Here is a 23,555-nt window from a genome sequence, read left to right as displayed (position 1 = left end):
TTCATCAATTCTTTGTGCAAGTTAAAAAAAGACTTTCTAATTCACCTTTTGTGCAAAAACATTCTATTTTTTGAATTTGCCAGTGTGACAGACTTTTATGCAAATATCAAATATGCTTCAGTCTAATTCTCTCCCTGCTAGTTTAATGCTGTGTGTTAGATGAAAAGGTGATTTCATGTGTGACTCATCTCTCTGTGAAGACTGTTAATATGTTAAATAAGGCTAGCTTTTGAAAGGCCTTTAATTGTGTGATAACACTGTCTAAAACCTATTGATGCTCAGAGGTGTGAATAGGTGTCAAGCGGGATGCGGAGACGAAACGTCTGCCTAGGAAACTCAGTGTGTGAAGGTGGTTTGTTTGATGCCATTAATTAAGGAATGTGCAGTGATTAGACATGATAATTATAGGCCGGTGCCGACCTGTCTAGAATGTTGTAGTAATTAGCCTTAGTGTGATTAGGGGGGTGGAGATCTCATTGTTGCTTTAATGCCTGGTACTGTATATAAAGCTGAGAAGAAACCATTAAAGCCTGTCTTGTTCCAGCATTAACCTTGGCTCCTGTGTGGATTATTGGGCCATCCCAGGGAGTTCTACTCATGGAATACTGGGTGATTTGCTTTTATGGAAAGAAGGGAAGACTTTGACGGGGATATCTTCCACTACCGTCACAAATGGTTGGCAGCAGCGGGATTTTCCCTTCTACTCTCCTTTACACCCGGATTCCAAGCAGACACTGGAAGAACTACTGGAAGTTCGTGGAAGGATTGCTAGCAACAAAACCAAGCGGGTCATCATAGCAGAATTAATGGAGCGAGACCAGGAGAACTTGGTTGCAGCAACGCCAGCAGTACAAGAGATGGAGACACCAGTGATTCAGGAGGAGGAATCGCCAGCCAACAAACTAATGAGAGAGAAGCTAGCATGGTTCGGTCCGAACCCAACGGCGGATGTGGTGCTGAAAGTGATGGACCTGTTAGCGGAGGAGGCTAAACAAATAAGAGACGCAGAACTACAGTTAAAACTGGCAGCAGTCCAACAAGCAGCCGCACATTCTCCGAACAGTGAGTACAGAACAGCAGACACAAGGAAGATTCCGTTTAGCACTTTTAAAGCTTTTGATGAAAAAGACTGTGAAATTGATAACTACCTGGCAGATTTTGAGCGACAATGTAACCTGCACCGAATAGCTAGAGGAGAGTGGGTTGCAATATTGTCAGGCAAACTGTCAGGCAAAGCTTCTGATGCTTTCCGGACCGTGCCAGATCAATATATCCATAGCTACGCCAGGGTTAAAGAAGTGCTCCTGGCTCGTTATGCAGTAACCCCAGAGTCCCACCGACAGAAGTTCAGGGACTCACGCAAAACCACGAAAGACTCTTACGCGGAATGGGCATGCCAGTTATCCCTGTCGGCCTCTAACTGGGTTAACAGCAGCCAGGCCACCACCGCAGAGGACATTTTGCAACTAATGCTTCTGGAGCAATTTTACAATCACATCCAGACGGACGTCAAAGACTGGGTGAGAGATCGCAGGCCCATGACTCTAACAGAGGCCGCTAAGTTGGCAGATGAATATGCGGATACTCGCAAGACGAACCAGGTCACACCACAGGTACAACCTCCATGACCAACGGTGCCCTCACACCCACCAGCCGCTAGATACCAACCTCCTAACAGACCGATGACATCTAGCCCTCGCTATCCACGCCAGGAGGACAACGAACAACGCTGCTTCCGGTGCAAACAGCTGGGTCACTTCAAGCAGAATTGCCCCCTGAATGACAACACCAGGTCAAATTGGTCTCAACCTGGGTACCGCCCACCAGCAGCAGCCCATTGTGTAGACTCGGCTTGGGATCCCCAGGAGCTGGGTCAGGAAGAACCATTGGGCACTCCTTACGAAGCCCTCATGGTACAATCTGTTATAACGGACAACAGGGAACACCATTGTCAGCTGGTCATGGGCGACAGCCATGAGCCGGAGGGGCCCTGGAGGGAGCTGGGCAGAAAGAGGCTCCGCCGGCCACCCTCCAAGAAGAAGAGGTCCTGGAAGCCGTATAACAAGCTGACCTGGGAGGAGAAGAAGCGACTGGAGGAGAGGGAGTCGCAGCGGACGTCCCAGATGCGGGCTGAGAGGTTCACCAAGGGCCCACCGGTGGCCCCTTACACCACCACCCAGTTCCTGATGATGAAGGACCACGTGGAGAGCCTGCAGGACATGAGCAAGCAGGAGCTGATCCGTGAGTACATGGAGCTGGAGGAGTGCATAAGCCGCATGGAGGAGGAGAACAACCACCTGAGGTCACAGCAGGCTGACCCCCCCAGGCTCCATGAACTGGAGATGGAGCTGGAGAAGCTCAAAGAGGAGAACCGGCGGCTGCAGAGGGAGCAGAGGGTGGCTGACCCTATGGGGTACTGATCCCCCCCCCCAACTCTGAGCACCAGTGCTACAGCATTTCAACAAATATAACTTTTTCTTTTTTTTATGAATCTCCTGGGATTGTCACGCCAAACGGAGTTAACCTCGGACTGAAAAGCTCTGAACCCGTCAACCCTACTGGACCAGGAAAGGTCCAACCGAGTTGCCGGAGCAGGGAGAAAAAGGGGGGCCATTGTGACGGACTTTTATGCAAATATCAAATATGCTTCAGTCTAATTCTCTCCCTGCTAGTTTAATGCTGTGTGTTAGATGAAAAGGTGATTTCATGTGTGACTCATCTCTCTGTGAAGACTGTTAATATGTTAAATAAGGCTAACTTTTGAAAGGCCTTTAATTGTGTGATAACACTGTCTAAAACCTATTGATGCTCAGAGGTGTGAATAGGTGTCATGCGGCATGCAGTGACGAAACGTCTGCCTCGGAAACTCAGTGTGTGAAGGTGGTTTGTTTGATGCCATTAATTAAGGAATGTGCAGTGATTAGACATGATAATTATAGGCTGGTGCCGACCTGTCTAGAATGTTGTAGTAATTAGCCTTAGTGTGATTAGGGGGGTGGAGATCTCATTGTTGCTTTAATGTCTGGTACTGTATATAAAGCTGAGAAGAAACCATTAAAGTCTGTCTTGTTCCAGCATTAACCTTGGCTCCTGTGTGGATTATTGGGCCATCCCAGGGAGTTCTACTCATGGAATACTGGGTGATTTGCTTTTATGGGAAGAAGGGAAGACTTTGACGGGGATATCTTCCACTACCGTCACAGCCAGGCCTGCTTATCGGTCAATTAACTGCTTGCCGACCAGCCGCCGCAGTTATATGGCGGCAGGTCAGCTCTGCTGGGCGAGAGCACGTAGCTATATGCCACCTCGCCCAGCAGCCAATAGGGGCGCACCCCTCGCTCGCCCCCAAACCCTCTTACGTGTGCCCGGCAGGCGCGATCGCCGCCAGGCACACGCGATTGCTCGTTACAGAGCGAGGACCGGGAGCGGTGTGTGTAAACACACAGCTCCCGGTCCTGTCAGGGAGAGAAATGCTGATCTTCTGTTCATACAATGTATGAACAGAAGATCAGTAATTTCCCCATGTCAGTCCGACCCCCCTACAGTTAGAACACACCAAGGGAACATACTTAACCCCTTACCCGCCCCCTAGTGTTAACCCCTTCACTGCCAGTGGCATTTTTATAGTAATCCAATGCATTTTTATAGCACTGATCGCTATAAAAATGCCAATGGTCCCAAAAATGTGTCAAAAGTGTCCGAAATGTCCGCCATAATGTCGCAGTACTGAAAAAAAAAACGCTGATCGCCGTTATTACTAGAAGAATTTATTTTTTATAAAAATGCCATAAAAATACCCCCTATTTTGTAAACGCATTAACTTTTGCACAAAGCAATCAATAAACGCTTATTGCGATTTTTTTTTACGAAAAATATATAGAAGAATAAGTATCGGCCTAAACTGAGGAAAAAAAAAAATGTTTTATATATTTTTGGAGGATATTTATTAAAGCTAAAAATATTCATTTTTTTCAAAATTGTCGCTCTATTTTTGTTTATAGCACAAAAACTAAAAACCGCAGAGGTGATCTAATACCACCAAAAGAAAGCTCTATCTGTGGGGAAAAAAGGACGCCAATTTTATTTGGGAGCCACGTCGCACGATTGTCAGTTAAAGCGACGCAGTTCCGAATCGCAAAAAGTGCTCTGGTCTTTGACCGGCAATATGGTCCGGGGGTTAAGTGGTTAATATGATTTCTATTTAGAAAGCCAATTGGTTTGTCATAAAGTCATTGGGCAGGTATCATGCTTTTTGTGCTCTATCCTATGGTAGAAAACATTTGTCTACATAATTTAATATTTTAAAAAGAGTTGGATCCAAAATTAAGAGGAAATATCTAAAAGCAAATGGGCCAGAGAAAAGGAGATACACAGCGAGGTGCCAAAAATGGCAGGTGACCAAAGTAAATGAGACATGCAACAAGAAGGTGATTGCCCATAAAAAAAAAAGACAGAATAATACAAGAGGAGGTACTGTATATGGCAAGGATCAGTTTAGGAAAGAACAAGATGTTAGGTTGACAGAAAAGAGGCATCGTGATCAACAAAATATAGCACAAACTAGTACAAAGACAAACAATGGGGCACGTGGATAGTGAAGGCTCAAACAAGAAAGAATGGGGACCTCAGACAAAGAATAGGGCAAACAAAGTCCTCTAAGGCCCCATACAGACGACCGAACATGTCTGCTGAAACTGGTCCGCGAACCAGTTTCAGCAGACATGTTCGGTCGTCTGTACGGCCGATCGGACAGGATTCCAGCGTACATTTGCCCGCCAGACCGTTTTCGAGCAGGCAAATGTTTCTAAACATGTTTAGAAACATGCCCGCTGGAATCCTGTCCGTCGGACATGTTCGGTCGTCTGTACAGACTTACCGTACATGTCCAAGCGGCCGCCATCCCTCGCATGTGTCAAATGACTTTGACGCATGCGTGGAAGCATTGAACTGCCAGGGCCGCGCACGTCGCCGCGTCATCGTCGCGGCGACGACGCGGCCTCGTCGCTGCGTATCGTGTACGCGCGGATTTCTGTATGATGGTGTGTACAGCCATCATACAGAAATCTCCGGGCGGGCATGTACGCTGAAAACGGTCCGGCGGACCGTTTTCATCGTACATGTTTGCCCGTCTGTACGGGGCATAAGAGGTCTAAGAAAATGCATTTGACTCTTTTTCTTATATGTTTGATTGCTCATGATTCTGACCATGTCTTTAGACATTTATAGCCAGATTCACGTAGATGTGCCTAACTTTAGGCGGACGTAGCGCATCTCATATACGCTATGCCGCCGTAAGTTAGAGAGGCAAGTACAGTATTCACAAAGAACTTGCATCCTAAGTTACGGCGGCGTAGTGTAAATGGGCCGGCGTAAGCACGCGTAATTCAAAGTAGGCAGTAGTGGGCGTGTTGTATGGTAATGAATTGTGACCTCTACTACGTAAACGACGTGAAATTCGACGGCTATCCCGAGTCCATACTTAACATTGGCTGCTCCATATTTTTGGTGGTTTATCTTTACGCCTGAAAACGCCTTACGTAAACAGCGTATCTTGCTGCGACGGGCGTGCGTACGTGCGTGAATAGGCGTATCTTGCTAATTTGCATATTCTCAGCATAAATCGCCATACATGCCCCTAGCGGCCAGCGTAAATATGCAGCTAAGATACGACGGCATAGGAGACTTACGCCGGTCGTATCTTAGCAACAGAGAAGCGTATCTCAGTTTGAGCATACGCTTAAAGATACGACGGCGCGGATTCGGACTTACGACGGCGTATCTACTGATAAGCCGTCGTAAGTCTCTATGAATCCGGCTATTACTCTTTAACAATAGAGAGAAGTTTTTAGAATGAACTGCACATTCTCTGATAAATATTCTAAAATCCCTCACTACAGTATATTTTGTTCAGCTGCCAAATGACTAGCTTTAAAAGACAGGGAATGGATATGTATCTTCAAATGTCCTGTTTCAATGTGTCCTAGAAGTAGCTATCTCTTTGGACCTAATACTTAGGCAGCCTTGAGATTAGCTGACAAGATGCCAAGCCTTCAATTATCAGAATGTGCAATGTAGAACTGATGACCTTCTTGTGATATACTGAGGTCAGCCACCTGACAAGGAAGTTTTTGTAAAGTCCATCCAAGTCCCTAGAATCATTTAACAGGAGGAGAATGGATACAGCCAATTGCAGATAATAAGTGCATTTTATTACACAGCAGTGAAAACCTCTAACAATGAGGATTGTAATCAAGGCAAATTGGGTATTTCCCACGAAAAATAGGAACTTCACTCATATATTTTTTTTTGTTAAAAGTCAGTGGGCCAGATTCATGTAGATCAGCGGATCTTTAGATCCGCCAGATCTACCTGTTTTACGATCCGCCGGTGCAATTTAGCGAGGCTAGTGCATGATTCATAAAGCACTTACCTCGCAAATTGCACCGTTGGATCCTAACTCCCCCCGGCGGAATGCAAATTCCGCGGCTAGGGGGAGTGTACAATTTAAATCAGGCGCGTTCCCGCGCCGATTTAACTGCGCAATGCGCCGCCGGCGAAAAAGCCCAGTGCGCATGCTCCAAATGACGTCGCTAGGACGTCATTGTTTTCGGCGGCTAGGTTACTTACGGCCATCCGTATTCCCGACGTACTTACGCAAACGACGTAACAAATTTAAAACTCGGCGCGGGAACGTCGGCCATACTTAACATTAGCTACCCCTCATATTAGCAGGGGTAGCTATCCGCCGGAAAAAGCCGAACACAAACGACGTTGAAAAAGAGCGACGGGCGGGCGTACGGACGTGAATCGGCGGTTCTCCTCATTTGCATATGCGACGTGTAAAAAAAAAGCGACGACACCTAGCGGCCGGCGGGAGATTACAGCCTAAGATTCGACTGGTGTAAGTCACTTACACCAGTCGGATCTAAGGGAGATCTCACAGATCCGACCGTCGGCTCTCACAGATACGACGGCGGATCAGGAGATCCGCCGTCGTATCTCTTGATGAATCTGCCCCAGTAACTACAAATATTGTAGTTACTAGGGTAGATTCATGTTGGGCCGCGCAATGATACGGCGGCGCAGTGTATCGTCTTTACGCTACGCCGCCGTAACTTACAGGAGCAAGTGCTGTATTCACAAAGCACTTGCTCCGTAAGTTGCGGCAGCGTAGCGTAAAAGGGGCCGGCGTAAGCGCGCGTAATTCAAATGATACGGTAGGGGGCGTGGATCATTTAAATTAGGCGCGTTCCCGCGCCGAACGTACTGCGCATGCGCCGTCCCTAAAATATCCCGACGTGCATTGCGGTAAATGACGTTGCAAGGACGTCATTGGTTTCGGCGTGAACGTAAATGGCGTCCAGCCAACGCGGGAACGACGTCCATACTTAACATTGGCTGCGCCTCTTAATAGCAGGAGCAACGTTACGACAAAAACGACTTACGCAAACGACGTAAAAAACTACCGCCGGGCGCACGTACGTTTGTGAATCGGCGTAAGTATGTAATTTGCATGCTCTACGCTGACAACTACGGGAGCGCCACCTAGTGGCCAGCGTGAGAATGCACCCTAAGATACGACGGCGTAAGAGACTTATGCCAGTCGTATCTTAGGCTAATGTCGGCGTATCTAGCTTTCTGAATACAGAAAGTAGATACGCCGGCGCAGCTTAGCAATTACGCGGCGTATCTATGGATACGCCGGCGTAATTGTTTTGTGAATCTACCCAAGTGACTATTAACTGTAGTACTAAAATATAGTCATATTCTATAATACTAAAATCAAGTATTTACCAGTAAATGGATTCCAGCACCGTCTTCCCACAGCACCACCAACCTGTATTTGAAAGCCAGCGGTGACCTTATTGATGTATCACAGCAGGCTCAACACTGCACATACATGAGATTGCACAGCGCAGTGATACTGGTCCTGCAGCCTCCTGGCCGGGACATGTGATGTGTCAGAGGAGGCTGCAGATGGGGAGGGGGGGCAAAACAAATGATGCCATCCTCACCAAGGAGAGAATTAGGGATGTTAGAGAGGGCACCAACAAAAAACAGTACCCCTCCAAAAAAAAAATCAGTTACAGGTTCCGGAATTAGCAGTACTTCACTTTTTGAGTGGGGTTCTGCATTAGTCTTCAAATAGCTATAGTCATCGGAAATGTAAACTGTAAATAAAGCAGCACAGAGGATGTAGAGCTAAACAGGTACATTTAAAAAGCATCTCATGTTATAGTAATAATTTGTGATTAGGTTCTCAGAAGATACCTTATGCTGTATAAGGATCATGGGGCAGATTCACATAGAATTCGCGTTGGCGTAGTGTAAGCCATTTACACTACGCCCCCACAACTTACTGGAGCAAGTGCCGTATTCTCAAAGCACTTGCTCCGTAATTTGCGGCGGCGTAGTGTAAATGGCCCGGCGTATGGCCGCGTAATTCAAAGGGGGGGCTTGTATTTAAATTAAGCGCGCCCCCGCGCCGATCGAACTGCGCATGCGCCGGCCGTAAAAATAGCCCAGTGCGCATGCTCCAGCTCACGACGGAAAACGTCATTGAAGCCGACGTGAGCGTCATTGACGTAAAGTCGTATTCGCGAACGACTTAGTAAAACAACATAACCGACGGAAAAAGACGACGCTGACCCGACACCATACTTAACATGGCAAACGGCGGACTGGCGTAAGGTTACCCCTCATATAGCAGGGGTAACCTTACACATACGGAAACGATGTAAACGACGACGAGGCGGCGCAAAATCGTTCGGGAATCGGCCTATCAGGCTCATTTGCATAGTCAAATGAGAAATGAACGTAAACGCCACCTAGCGGCCAGCGTAGAATTACATCTAAGATCCGACGGTGTAAGTGACTTACACCTGTCGGATCGACGCCGTATCTATGCGTAAATGATTCTAGGAATCAGACGCATAGATACCCGGGGCCAAAAACAGAGATATACAACGGGGTATCTTGAGAGCTGCTGGTCTCATTTCAGAATCCTGGTTTTGGCTGTGACATTCTCCCTGTCTGTCTGTCTACCTGCAAGGTAATTGATGTAGCCAGTCTCTGGGTGGTGGCCAGGCACTATAGCATTGAATATAAGACCTGGGGGCAACCGAGTACCGATAGGACTGCTTGCCTTATGGGAAAGAGTGCTGCTATAGGTAAAGAACACAGAAACTAGCTATAGTGTTTGACAACCTGCATTAGAGGTAAGCATGACAGATAAGAAGGAGAAGAAGAAGGAGGAAGAGAAGGAAGAGAAAGAGAAGCCGGCATTTTGGCTCAACTCATAAGTTTGGTGTTGCCAGGCTAGAGGCAGACATACAATGCTGTGAAAAAGTATTTGCCCCTTTTTTTTTTTGCATATTTGTCACATTTAAATGAATCAGATCATCAAATAATGTATTATTACACAAAGATAACCCGAGTAAATACAAAATGCATTTTTTTGTGCCACCCTTGGAGGGAACAACTGGAATCAAGCGTTTGCGATAACTGGCAAGGAGTCTTTCACATTGCTGTGAAGCAATTTTGGCCCACTCTTTTTGCAGAATTGTTTTAATTCAGCCACATTGGAGGGTTTTCCAGCATGAATGGTCTGTGTGAGGTCATGATACAGCATCTCAATTGGATTTAAGTCCGGGCTTTGTCTAGGCCACTCCAAAACCTAAATTTTGCTTTGTTTGAACCATTTCTAGGTGAACTTGCTGTGGTGTTTCGGATCATTGTCCTGCTGCATAACCCAAGTGCACTTGAGCTTGAGGTCATGAACTGATGGCTGGACATTCTCCTTTACGATTTTCTGGTAGAGCTCAGAATTTATGGTTCCATCAATTTCGGTAATTAGTCCAGGTCCCGAAGCTGCAAAGCAGCCCCAGACCATCACGCTTCCACCACCACGTCTGACTATTGGTATGATGTTCTTGTTATGAAATGCTGTATTAGTTTTATGCCAGATGTAACAGGATGCACACCTTCCAAAAAGTATTTTTTTTCCTCATCAGTCCACAGAATATTTGCCTAAAAGTCTTGGGATAATCAAGATGTTTTTTGCTAAATGTGAGATGAGCCTTTGTGTTCTTTTTGGTTAGCAGTGGCTTTGGAACTCTCACATGGATGCCATTTGCCCAGACTCTTTCTTATTGTTGAATCATGAACACTGATCTTACCTGAGGCAAGTGATCGGAAATTCCGACAAGAAAACCATGGATTTTTTCCCAAGGAATTTTGGCTCAAACTTGTGTTGCATACACACGGTCACACAAAATTCCGACCGTCAAGAGCGCGGTGACCTACAACACTACAACGAGCCGAGAAAAATGAAGTTCAATGATTCCAAGCATGCATCAAATTAATTCTGAGCATGCGTGTTTTTCACATGCAAGTGCAAGTCTATGGGACCTGGAAGAGATCCACGCTGTGTCCATGCATGCACGAGTCACCGGCATCTCTTCCTGGTCCTATTAAGGTGTTTTAGGAAAATACAGCATTATAGCCACTATTTGAAGCTGACGATCACAGAAAATTTACTTTTTAGGCAGAAGACAGGATTATTCATGACAGTTAGCCAAATGTTTGCATCATTTGATCAGCATTTGTATTATTAATAGACCCCATAGTGTCATTTTATGTATATATCTACATCTACTTTAATGTACATTGAGTGAGTTATCTGACTTGTTCTGTGTTGTATAGAAACTAAATATAATTCTTTTCAAGAACAAACATATTTGGCACTACATTATGCATAGTTTTGTGAAGCTCAACAGAAGGAAATTTAGCCATTATCTAAAGATTTTTTCTTTTGTAGCGCAAAGGAGTTTGAAAAAGGGAGTCATCAGCAAGGAACACTCCGTGTAAAGTACAGTACTGTGTTCAAGGACATTGTAGCATTGTGCCAAAATACACATGTGCTGCTAGCTATATTGAATGTAGAAATATTCCAGCTCCGCAACATTTATTTTATGAGTGCTACAGTCAAACTTAAAGGGGTAGTAAAGGAAAAAAAATTTTTTCATAATAAGCATCCTTTGCCTGCAAACATTCCTCTTTTCACTTCCTCATTGTTCGTTTTTGCTCAGAAGTTGCTCTATTTCTTCTCTGTTCTGTTCACTTGCTCGCCCCCTCCTGGGAACTACATCTGTGCGGCAGGACGCTCTCTACGTGTTAGAGACTTCAAGGAGGTGAGAATTACTGGGCGTGCCGCAATGCATACTGGGAAATGTAGTTCTTACATGAACGAGCGTGGCAAACCAGGAAGTGAATAAGAGAACAGAAACTAGAATGACGGAGGTGATATAGATGAAGGATATAGATGAAGGAATTTAATAGGTATTTACTTGTTTCTTAACAGAATCATTACACTATTCTGTCTGTCTACCTTGCATACATTAACCACTTGCCGACCGCGCACCGTCGAAATACGTCCACAAGGTGGCTCTCCTGGGCGAGATCACGTAATATGACGTCCGACGCGTGAACGGAAATTGGGCGCGCGCGCGCGCCCCCCCCGCCGTTCCCGATGATCAGATTCGATGCAGAACTGATCAACCACCAGGTCCAGGCCAATAAAATCTGGCCTGGACCTGGTGATCGCTCTAACCAATGGTTGTCTTCCCCTGGCAATGTTTTGTAAACATTGGCAGGGGAAGTACTGCTCTCTCCCTCGTGTCGGTCTTTCCGTTCCAGACCGAGAGGGAGAGAGCATCTAACCGTGAGTTGCACAACACTACACTGACACCAGGTCACGTAGGCACACAATTCACCCCCCGATCACCCCCCAAATTAACCCATTCACTGCCTGTCACTGTGTCACCCAGTACAGCAATCAGATTTTTTTTTGATCGCTGTACTTGTGTCATTAGTGACAAAAATAAGTGTTAGGGTAATCAGTCTTAGGCCCTAAAAAGTCTAGGGACCCCCCCTAACCCCCCCCCAATAAAGGTTTAACCCCTTCATTACCCCCTGTCACCAGTGATCACAGTATAAGTGTCACGGGTGACGCAGTTTAGCTAGTTAATTTTTTATAGCATCAAGGCACCCGCCATATTTTTTGCTATAAAGTTTTAACCCCCTGATCGCCCGGCGGGTGATCAAAGTTTGGTTTTAGCGCCAGATAGGGTCTGCGTCGCCCCAGGCAGCGGCCAATAGCGCTAACACCCACGCACGCACCATACGCCTCCCTTTAGTGGTATAGTATCTGATCGGATCGATACTTGATCTGATCAGATCTATACTAGCGTCCCCTGCAGTTTAGGGTTCCCAAAAACGCATGGTTAGCGGGATCAGCCCAGATACCTGCTAGCACCTGCGTTTAGCCCCTTCGCCCAGTCCAGCCCACCAAAGTGCAGTATCGATCGATCGATCACTGACACAAAACACAAAAACACATAACTGCAGCGTTCGCAGAGTCAGGCCTGATCTCTGCGATCGCTAACAGTTTTTTTGGTAGCGCTTGACTCGGTCACTAACAGGTCAGGTGCTTCTTTGCCTGTGAATCTCACCACTGTACCCCTAAATTTAGAGCCCAAAATGGCAAATCGATGGTACAGTGATGAAGAGGCCTACTTGTTTATGAGCCTGACAGATAGTGATGAGGAGGTCACGCATCTGTCAAATTCTTGCTCAGAATACGATCCTGTAGACGACAGTGGCTCCCTGACAGATAGCTCTGACGACGGAGTGGTCCCTGCTAGGGTCAGGCGTACCAGACCCCGATCTTCTGCTGTCGCTGAGGTGCAAGAACCGCAGGGCTCTCGTATGGAGGAGAGAAGTACTAGCGCCGCTATTCCTTCTGGTGAACTGGCAAGCACCAGCGGCCTAGTACATCCTGGTCATATATCCAGCACTGCAGTAACACTTGGTGACGTGGCGAGTCCCATAAGTGCAGTTCAAGCTGGAGAGGTGGCAAGCAGGAGTAGTGTCCCGCTGCCACCAAGAAGAAGACGACAAAGACAGGCCCGTCCCCATAGTGCCCTTCCTGCTGCATTCGCCAATCCTGATTGGGTACCCACCACTTCTGCAGCACCCGTACTTCCCCCATTCACTGGCCAACCCGGAATTCAGGTGAATACAGTTGATTTTACGTCACTGGATTTTTATTCGCTGTTTTTCACCGAAGATCTCTATAGATCTATTGTGGACCAAAGCAATTTGTACGCTGGTCAATTCTTCGCCGCTAATCCCCAGCTGTCCCTTGCCAGAGATTGGAAGCCAATTACGGTTTCCGAATTTAAGATCTTTCTGGGCCTTTCCCTCATCATGGGCATTACTAAAAAGAGTGAGCTGCGGATGTATTGGTCCACGCACCCAGTTCACCATATGCCCATTTTCTCTGCCTCCATGGCCAGGACACGATACGAGCAGATCTTGCGGTTCATGCATTTTAGTGACAATGAACTCTGTCGTCCTCGGGGAGACCCTGAATTCGATCGGCTCTACAAAATTCGGCCCCTCGTAAACCACTTCAACGAACGGTTTGCAGCCTTGTATAATCCCCATCAAGTTGTCTGCGTTGATGAGTCCCTGGTTAAGTTTTCTGGCCGCTTGTCATTCAAACAATTCCTTCCCAGCAAGCGTGCCAGATACGGGGTCAAGTTGTATAAGCTCTGTGACAGGGCAACAGGCTATACATCTAGCTTTATGGTTTACGAGGGAAAAGACAGTCACGTAGAGCCGGAGAATTGCCCTGATTACATAGGGAGCGCTGGTAAGATAGTGTGGGAATTGGTGTCACCCTTATTCGGAAAGGGGTACCACTTGTACGTGGACAATTATTACACAAGCGTGCCACTTTTTAGTCACCTTTTTGATTATGGAATTGGCGCATGTGGCACCGTGCGACCTAATCGCCGGGGCATCCCCCAACGGCTTGTAGAATCCCGTCTTAGTCGGGGGGAGAGAGCCTGCTTACAGTGTAATAATTTGTTAGCAGTGAAGTGGAGGGATTCACGGAATGTTTTCGTTCTGTCCACGCTTCACGCAGACACGGCAGTCCAAATTCCTACGGCGGCTGGTGTTGTGGAGAAACCCCTCTGTATCCACGAGTACAACCTTAACATGGGAGGGGTGGACCTCAATGACCAGTTGTTGGCGCCGTACCTAATTGCCCGGAGGTCCAAACGCTGGTACAAAAAAGTGTCAGTGTATTTGTTTCAATTGGCTTTGCTGAACGCTCATGTGCTATACAGAGCTTCAGGACGGACTGGATCCTTCCTAAAATTCCAGGAAGAGATCGTCGAAGCCCTTCTGTTTCCAGATGGTGCTGTGCCCCACCTTCCCAACGCAAATGCAGTGAGCCGGCTGTATGAGAGGCATTTTCCTTTTGTCCTCCCTGGTACCCCTACCCAAAAAACCCGCCAAAAAAGATGTCGTGTCTGCAGCAAACTCGGATTTAGGCGTGACACCCGCTTTTATTGTCCCGACTGTCCTGACCAACCTGGTCTCTGCATTGGTGTATGTTTCAAACGCTACCACACACTAATTGAGTTTTAGCGTAGGGTACAGCACCACACAGTCCTAGGCACACCAACACAGGGTCTCGGAATATGTGATGGCCATCACATTTTGAGAGACCATAATCTGCAAGGTTCAGTTTACAGTTTTCTTACAGTTTTTATAAAAGTGAAAAAAAGTGGAAAAAAAATTAAAAAAACTCACACAAAAACACAAAAAAAATATAAAATAAAAAATCCAAAAATAGTTGTGGTTGTATTTTTCTCCTCTCTTTATTGTTCTCTTATGTTCACTCTCTACTGTCCACTCACTATTGTTCTATATCTATTCTCTCTATTTTTACAATGTTTTATTGTATTTGCTTTGCAGGTATGGTATGTTATACTGTAATGTTTGTTTTATTGTTAACCATCATTTGTTTAGCAGGTACGCCATTCAGTTGCATCGCGGATTTATTTAGCGTGACAGCAACAGCGTTTGCTCCCACGATTTATAAAGCTGTGACTCCAACGCTGTAGGAGGTGATTTCACCACCACGGTTAAAAAAAAAGCATATATGCCGAAGCATGGGGGCAGCAGGGGCGGAGGAGCGATTTTGCTCCTAATGCCGCGTACATACGGTCGAAATTCCGACGGAGGCTTGCCCATGGAAAAGTTCGACCGTGTGTATGCGGCATAACTTTTTATGCGGGAGGATGCCCCCATGCTTCGGCATGTATATTTTTTAGGCACAGGTTGCGTTAAAATTTTTTTTATTTTTTACTGTATTTATTTTTTTGGTATTTGCTTTGCAGGTATGGTATGGTAAGATCTTAATGTTAAAATGTAATGTTACTTTGTTATAATGTTTAACCATCATTTGCTTAGCAGGTACGCCATTCAGTTGCAGCACGGATTTATTTAGCGTGACAGCAACAGCGTTTGCTCCCACGATACATAAAGCCGCGACTCCAACACTGTGGGAGGTGATTTCACCACCACAGTTAAAAAAAGATCATATATGCCGAAGCATGGGGGCATTAGGGGCGGAGGAGCGATTTTGCTCCTAATGCCGCGTACATACGGTCGAAATTCCGTCGGAAGCTTGCCCGTGGAAAAGTCCGACCGTGTGTATGCGCCATAACTTTTTATGCGGCGTACATACGTGTGTGAGCGGCATAACTTTTTTGCGGGAGGATGCCCCCATGCTTCGGCATATATAAATGGTGCGTGTATGCCCATCATTAGAAGTGGGTGGATGAAGGGAGGTATTCTAATGGTGGGCATACCCACCGATCAATCTTTTTTTCGTTCAGCCAACAGGCTGCATGAAAAAAAAAAAAGATTACAATACATGTCCAACAAGAACCATCAACGTATGGTATGTTGCTGGACTTTGAATGGTTATACCAGAATGATGCCTGCGGGTTTAGGTATCATCTTGGTATCATTCTTTTCAGCCAGCGGTCGGCTTTCATGTAAAAGCAGTCCTAGCGGCTAATTAGCCTCTAAACTGCTTTTACAAGCAGTGGGAGGGTATGTCCCCTCCCCGGATATAAACTGCGCCATTGGGAAAGTGGGAAAACATTTTATCACACCGATCTTGGTGTGGTCAGATGCTTTAAGGGCAGAGGAAAGATCTAGGGTCTAATAGACCCCAATTTTTTCAAAAAAGAGTACCTGTCACTAACTATTGCTATCATAGGGGATATTTACATGCCCTAAGATGGCAATAAAAATTATAAAAATAATAAAAAAAAGTAAGGAACAGTTTAAAATAAAATTAAAAAAGCAAATTAAATAATAATAAAAAAAAAAAAAAAGCACCCCTGTCCCCCCCTGCTCTTGCGCAAAGGCGAACGCAAGCGTTGGTTTGGCGTCATATGTAAACAGCAATTGTACCATGCATGTGAAGTATCACCGCGAAGGTCAGATCGAGGGCAGTAATTTTAGCAGTAGACCTCCTCTGTAAATCTAATGTGGTAACCCGTAGAGGCTTTTAAAAATGTATGTAGTTTGTCGCCACTGCGCATTTGTGCGCAATTTTAAAGCATGTCGTGTTTGGTATCTATGTACTCGGCCTAAGATCATCTTTTTTATTTCATCAAACATTTGGGCAATATAGTGTGTTTTAGTGCATTAAAATAAAAAAATATGTATTTTTGCCCAAAAAAATGCATTTGAAAAATCGCTGCGCAAATACTGCGACGTAAAAAAAAATGCAACACCCACCATTTTAATCTGTAGGGCCTTTGCTTTAAAATAATATATAATGTTTGGGGGTTCAACTTAACTTTCTTGCAAAAAAATAATATGTTTTTATGTAAACAAACAGTGTCAGAAAGGGCTTTTTCTTCAAGTGGTTAGAAGAGTGGGTAATGTGTGACATAAGCTTCTAAATGTTGTTCATAAAATGCCAGGACAGTTCAAAACCCCCCCAAATGACCCCATTTTGGAAAGTAGACACCCCAAGCTATTTGCTGAGAGGCATCTCGAGTCCATGGAATATTTTATATTTTGACACAAGTTGTAGGAAAGAGAATTATTATTATTTTATTTTATTTTTTTTGCACAAAGTTGTCACTAAATGATATATTGCTCAAACATGCCATGGGCATATGTGGAATTACACCCCAAAATACATTCTGCTGCTTCTCCTGAGTACGGGGATACCACATGTGTGAGACTTTTTGGGAGCCTAGCCGCGTACGGGACCCCAAAAACCAATCACCACCTTCAGGCTTTCTAAGGGTGTAAATTTTTGATTTCACTCCTCACTACCTATCACAGTTTCGGAGGCCATGGAATGCCCAGATGGCACAAACCCCCCCAAATGACCCCATTTTGGAAAGTAGACACCCCAAGCTATTTGCTGAGAGGTATGTTGAGTATTTTGCAGATCTTGCTTTTTGTCACAAAGATTTGAAAATTGAAAAAAGAAAAAAAAAAATATATATATATCTTTCTTCATTTTCAAAAATAAATGAGCGCTGTAAAATACTCACCATGCCTCTCAGCAAATAGCTTGGGGTGTCTACTTTCCAAAATGGGGTCATTTGGGGGGGTTGTGTGCCATCTGGGAATTCCATGGCCTCCGAAACTGTGATAGGCAGCGAGGAGTGAAATCAAAAATTTGCGCCCTTAGAAATCCTGAAGGCGGTGCTTGGTTTTCGGGGCCCCGTACGCGGCTAGGCTCCCGAAAAGTCCCACACATGTGGTATCCCCGTACTCAGGAGAAGCAGCAGAATGTATTTTGGGGTGCAATTCCACATATAACCATGGCATGTGTGAGCAATATATCATTTAGTGACAACTTTGTGCAAAAAAAAAAAAAAAAAAAAAAAAGTTTGTCATATTCCAGCAACTGGTGGCAAGATATAAAATATTCCATGAACTCAAAATGCCTCTCAGAAAATAGCTTGGGGTGTCTACTTTCCAAAATGGGGTCATTTGGGGGGGTTGTGTGCCATCTTGGCCTTTTATGGCCTTCAATACTGTGATAGGTAGTGATCGGTAGTGAGGAGTGAAATCAAAAATGTATGCCCTTAGAAATCCTGAAGGCCGTGCTTGGTTTTCGGGGTCCCGTACGCGGCTAGGCTCCCAAAAAGTCCCACACATGTGGTATCCCCGTACTCAGGAGAAGCTGCAGAATGTATTTTGGGGTGTAATTCCACATATGCCCATGGCATGTGTGAGCAATATATCATTTAGTGACAACTTTGTGCAAAAAAAAAAAAAAATTGTCATATTCCCGCAACTTGTGGCAAAATATTAAATATTCCATGGACTCAACATGCCTCTCAGCAAATAGCCTGGGGTGTCTACTTTCCAAAATGGGGTCATTTGGGGGGGGTTTGTGCTATTTGGGCATTTTATGGCCTTCAAAACTGTGATAGGTAGTGAGGAGTGAAATAAAAAATTTGCGCCCTTAGAAATCCTGAAGGCGATGCTTGGTTTTCGGGGTCCCGTACGCGGCTAGACTCGCAAAAAGTCCCACACATGTGGTATCCCCGTACTCAGGAGAAGCAGCAGAATGTATTTTGGGGTGCAATTCCACATATAACCATGGCATGTATGAGCAATATATCATTTAGTTACAACTTTTTGTAATTTCTTTTTTCTTTTTTTTTTTTTGTCATTATTCAATCACTTGGTACAAAAAAAAAAAATATTCAGTGGGCTCAATATGCCCCTCAGCAGATTCCTTGGGGTGTCTACTTTCCAAAATGGGGTCATTTGGGGGGATTTTGTGCTATTTGGGCATTTTATGGCCTTCAAAACTGTCTTAGGTAGTGAGAAGTGAAATCAAAAATTTGCGCCCTTAGAAATCCTGAAGGCGGTGCTTGATTTTCGGGGCCCCGTACGTGGTTGGGCTCCCAAAAAGTCTCACACATGTGGTATCCCCGTACTCAGGAGAAGCAGGAGAATGTATTTTGGGGTGCAATTCCACATATAACTATGGCATGTGTGAGCAATATATCATTTAGTGACAACTTTTTGTAATTTCTTTTTTTTTTTTTTTTTTTTTGTCATTATTCAATCACTTGTTACAAAAAAAAAAAATATTCAATGGACTCAACATGCCTTTCAGCAGGTTCCTTGGGGTGTCTACTTTCCAAAATGGGGTCATTTGGGGGGGTTTTGTACTTCCCTGCTATTTTAGCACCTCAAGAATTGAGATAGGCAGTCATAAAATAAAAGCTATGTAAATTCCAGAAAATGTACCCTAGTTTGTAGATGCTATAACTTTTGCGCAAACCAATAAATATACGCTTATTGGCATTTTTTTTACTAAAGACATGTGGCTGAATACATTTTGGCCAAAATGTATGACTAAAATTGAGTTTGTTCGATTTTTCTTATAACAAAAAGTAGAAAATATCATTTTTTCTCAAAATTTTCGCTCTTTTTTCGTTTATATCGCAAACATTAAAAATCGCAGAGGCAATCAAATACCATCAAAAGAAAGCTCTATTTGTGGGAAAAAAAGGACGCAAATTTTGTTTGGGTACAACATTGTATGGCCGCGCAATTGCCAGTTAAAGCAGCGCAGTGGAAAATTGTAAAAACACCTCTGGTCTTAAGGCTGACAAATGGTCCAGTGGGAAAGTGGTTAATATTAGGAAAAAAATTTTTTTCCTTTACAACTCCTTTAATATATAATGCATAATTACAAATGTGTGGTTGCTATGGCTACCCAGTATCACTATGTTTTGTTATTTAAATTATTTAAACCCAACCTCAGCCAAAACCTTTTCTTGTAGACAGAAATGTTATTCCTGGTTGTAATTTTACTTCTGGTTCATTCTTACACCTGTCACACAGACAGAAAATGAGTGGAAATGTCCAAAAAGGAACATAGCATTAAAAATAAATCCCATCGGAGGTTTTAACTCTTCTCATTTCTAACCAAAAATAAAAAGAAATATGTTGATATTTTGTCTGGAGTTGGCTTTTACCACTTGCCATCCTTAGGCCTATTTAAAAAAAACTGTGTTTCAATTGGTTAAAACATGCTCATGGCTGCAAATGCAGATGCCTGGTTTAATTTTTTTCAGTGGATTATTGGCTGTTCAGTAAAAGTGATCTGGGCAGCTTTACAGCCACATGATCAATGAAAATTCATCTGCAAGTAATGGAAATGACAAGCATTTTATCACTTCTGGTTTCAGTTCTTCCTATGGGGAATAAATAAAGTAATATAAAGTAATTGCGCAAAACATTCATATATAAACAATATGAAGACACATAAACATCAAAAAGTGCAAATAAAGGTGCTGAGTGATCAAATCTTAACTAAGAAGATGACACTGGAAAAAATAGTGTCAAAGTCCAAATGTGAAAGTGACAGATAGGCTGCTGTGAATGGGTGTCCACTAATCCCAGAGGAAATGGAAACTCCACCAAAGACACCAGTCTGGTCTCCCAGAACTCTCACCTCAATGATGGAAAAATAGAGCGGTCAATACATCAAACTCCACCTCACGGCAGTCTCCTCAATGTCTCCTGATACCAACGAGTGTGAACCTCATGGCTGAATGTAGTACCTAGAAGGTCTCAAGCCAGGGAAACAAGAGGGACAAAAGAGGGCCTCCAATGATGTAGTATAAAGTAAAATAGGACATTTATTGAAAACTGGCTTGAGACCTTCCAGGTACTACATTCAGCCATCAGGTTCACACCCGTTGGTATTAGGAGACATTGAGAAGACTGCCGTGAGGTGGAGTTTGATGTATTGACCTCTCTATTTTTCCCTCATTGAGGTGAGAGTTCTGGGAGACCAGACTGGTGTCTTTGGTGGAGTTTCCATTTCCTCTGGGATTAGTGGACACCCATTCACAGCAGCCTATCTGTCACTTTCACATTTGGACTTTGACACTATTTTTTCCAGCGTCATCTTCTTAGTTAAGATTTGATCACTCAGCACCTTTATTTGCACTTTTTGATGTTTATGTGTCTTCATATTGTTTATATATGAATGTTTTGCGCAATTACTTTATATTACCTTATTTGATCTATTTTGTTGTTGTGTATACACCACTCAGTTTTTGCTGCAATTATTTTCACTTTATACTAGGAAGACGTTACCCACTTAGTAGCGCAGAAGCTCACACATATTGGTCTTCCTATGGGGAAACACTGCGAGGGAGCATACATACGGCCACGATTCCCGGCCAAAGCTTTCCCCACAGTTTTCCCGACGGGAAACCTGGCCGTGTGTGTACATGGCGAAAGTTACCGAGCAGGTTCTCGGTTTTCCCGTCGGGATTCCCGGCGGACTTTATACCGTCGGGAATACCGGTCGTGTGTACAGGGCCTACGGTTCTCTGACAAACCTCTGAGAGCTTCACAGAACAGCTGTATTTACACTGAGATTAAATGACACACAGGTGGACTCTATTTACTAATTAGGTGACTTCTGAAGGCAATTCTTTCCACTAGATTTTAGCTAGGGGTATCAGAGTAAAGGGGGCTGACAAACGCACGCCAAACTTTACAGATACTTTTTTGTAAAAAAATAAAATCAAAACCATTTATCATTTTCCTTCCACTTCACAATTACGTGCCACTTTGTGTTGGTCTATCACATAAAATCCCAATAAAATACATTTATGTTTTTGGTTGTAACATGACAAAATTTGGAAAATTTCAAGAGATATGAATACTTTTTCAAGGCACTGTATGTCTATACTTGATATTTTTTAAAACTAATAATGACATTGAACAGAAATAAACATAGATTTATGTTTCTTTTTACCCCTGCATGCTGGGAAGAGTTAAAGGATCACTAAAGGAATGTTTTTTTTTGCTGAAATGACTGTTTACAGGGTATAGAGACATAATAGTTTACTGATTCCTTTTAAAAACAATTAAAAATAGATAAAAAGCAATCATATAATGTGCCTCTTAGATGCAAAAACGAAAGTGAAACTAGTTTAGTCTTTGCATGTTATTTTACGCCTCTGTGCTGGACAGTGCCATAGAGAGTCATGGCTAGGAAAACGAAACTAAAGTCTCCCATGACTTTTTTCATAAGGAGCCAGACAACCAGGAAGTGTCCACAACAGAGCAGAATTACAGCAACATCAGAGCAAAAACTAACAATGAGGACATGAAACCAAGACTGCAGTAAGGTAAAGGAAGCTATTTAGCTAAAAAAAAAATTCCTTTATTGACCCTTTAAGCTTTGGGATACTTATTTTCAAAAATCTAGACCTGCATTTAAAAGTATATTTTCTACAAAGAAGATTGTCATAGCTCATTAAAGATGGAAAAAAAGTGATGAAAGTGTCAAAGTAGTGCTATCATACCAAATTGGATTCATCTGATGGTCCTGGATGTATTGGAGGATGGCTTTGGAATGGAACCTTGCTGTATTTTTCAGGCAGCTTTCCCAGTACGACCTCAATGCTCTCTCCAACAATCTCTAGAGGACCGGGCTTGGAGGACATAAGCTCTAACTGTTGTCTAGAAGAACAATACAAGAGTTCACCTATAGACAAATGGTAATATAATTTCAAGCATAAGGCCCTTGCTATATGTGTAGGCCAGTTACATACCTCCTGTTAGCCATGACTAAGCACTGACTCAAAGTGTGAAACTGCTATCCATACTTTTGTTGCATTTTTGTAGTGCATTTTCTGTTCTGATTTTACAATAAAGACAACCGAAAGGTCTGTTGGAGTGCGGCTGTCCATTTTTCTTAACCTCTATCAATTACCTTCCTGACTGTGCTAACTGGCAGAAGGGGCTGAGCAGAATTATACATTTATTGGCAAATAGGGAGTTTACATACTATCAGGGGTGTATTTAGGTTTTGTGCCGCCCTAGGCATGGTGAAACTTGCGCACCACCTACTTTATATATGACGCACCCCTTCCTTTTTAAGACCCGCCCTGTCATTTTCATTGGATGGGGACAGGGTGGGATGAGGACATGGGGACAGGATGGGATGAGGACAGGGGGGCAGGGTGGGATGAGGACAGGGGGGCAGGGTGGGATGAGGACAGGGGGACAGGGTGGGATGAGGACAGGGTGGGACGAGGACAGGGGGGCAGGGTGGGATGAGGACAGGGGGGCAGGGTGGGATGAGGACAGGGTGGGATGAGGACAGGGGGGCAGGGTGGGATGAGCACAGGGGGGCAGGGGGGGATGGGATTTCGCCACCCCCGCAAAGTGCCGCCCTAGGCCTGGGCCTTGTCGGCCTAGGCCATAATACATCACTGCATACTATAGACATTGTAATTCATTACCTAGAAGTGATGTGAGTTCCAAGGAGAGATCCCAAGTTGGCAGACAAATTATAACTTTCCTGAGAAACGGCTTTCTGGAATGTTGTGCCATTAAGTAACAAATATCCATTACTGGAGGAGTTCCAAGATACCCCAAAAACCTTAAGGAAATGAAGAGAAAAAGTATGCAGTACTTGATATGCAGATAGACTTTGGTATCTATAGTAACAGATAATAATCACAGTAAAAAAGCCAAACTTGTTTTTAAACAGAATAGGGAAGGGCTTTTCAATACTTTTTCACTGTTGCATCACCAAACGAATTTCATAGATAGAGGAAGCTGAGAGGTGTCTGTGTCCTTTTTTAGGAAATGTACTTCCC

The 23,555-nt window shown here is 44.2% G+C and overlaps 1 protein-coding gene across 1 annotated transcript in view; it reads right to left on the bottom strand.

Moving 5' to 3' along the window:
• LOC120910433 (microsomal triglyceride transfer protein-like) overlaps positions 1–23,555 on the bottom strand; it is a 176,641-nt gene that overhangs the window by 99,768 nt on the left and 53,318 nt on the right. The window contains exons 6-7 of the mRNA XM_040322192.1: positions 23,196–23,335; positions 22,254–22,410 (exon numbers count right to left, since the gene is read on the bottom strand). Coding sequence (XP_040178126.1) covers positions 22,254–22,410; positions 23,196–23,335 — 297 coding nt within the window. The remainder of the gene's footprint in view (positions 1–22,253; positions 22,411–23,195; positions 23,336–23,555) is intronic.

Source organism: Rana temporaria, chromosome 8 (assembly GCF_905171775.1).
Source record: "Rana temporaria chromosome 8, aRanTem1.1, whole genome shotgun sequence".
Lineage (NCBI taxonomy): Eukaryota > Metazoa > Chordata > Amphibia > Anura > Ranidae > Rana > Rana temporaria.
Note: the sequence above shows the minus strand (reverse complement) of the source record. Positions and strands in the feature narration are given on the sequence as shown.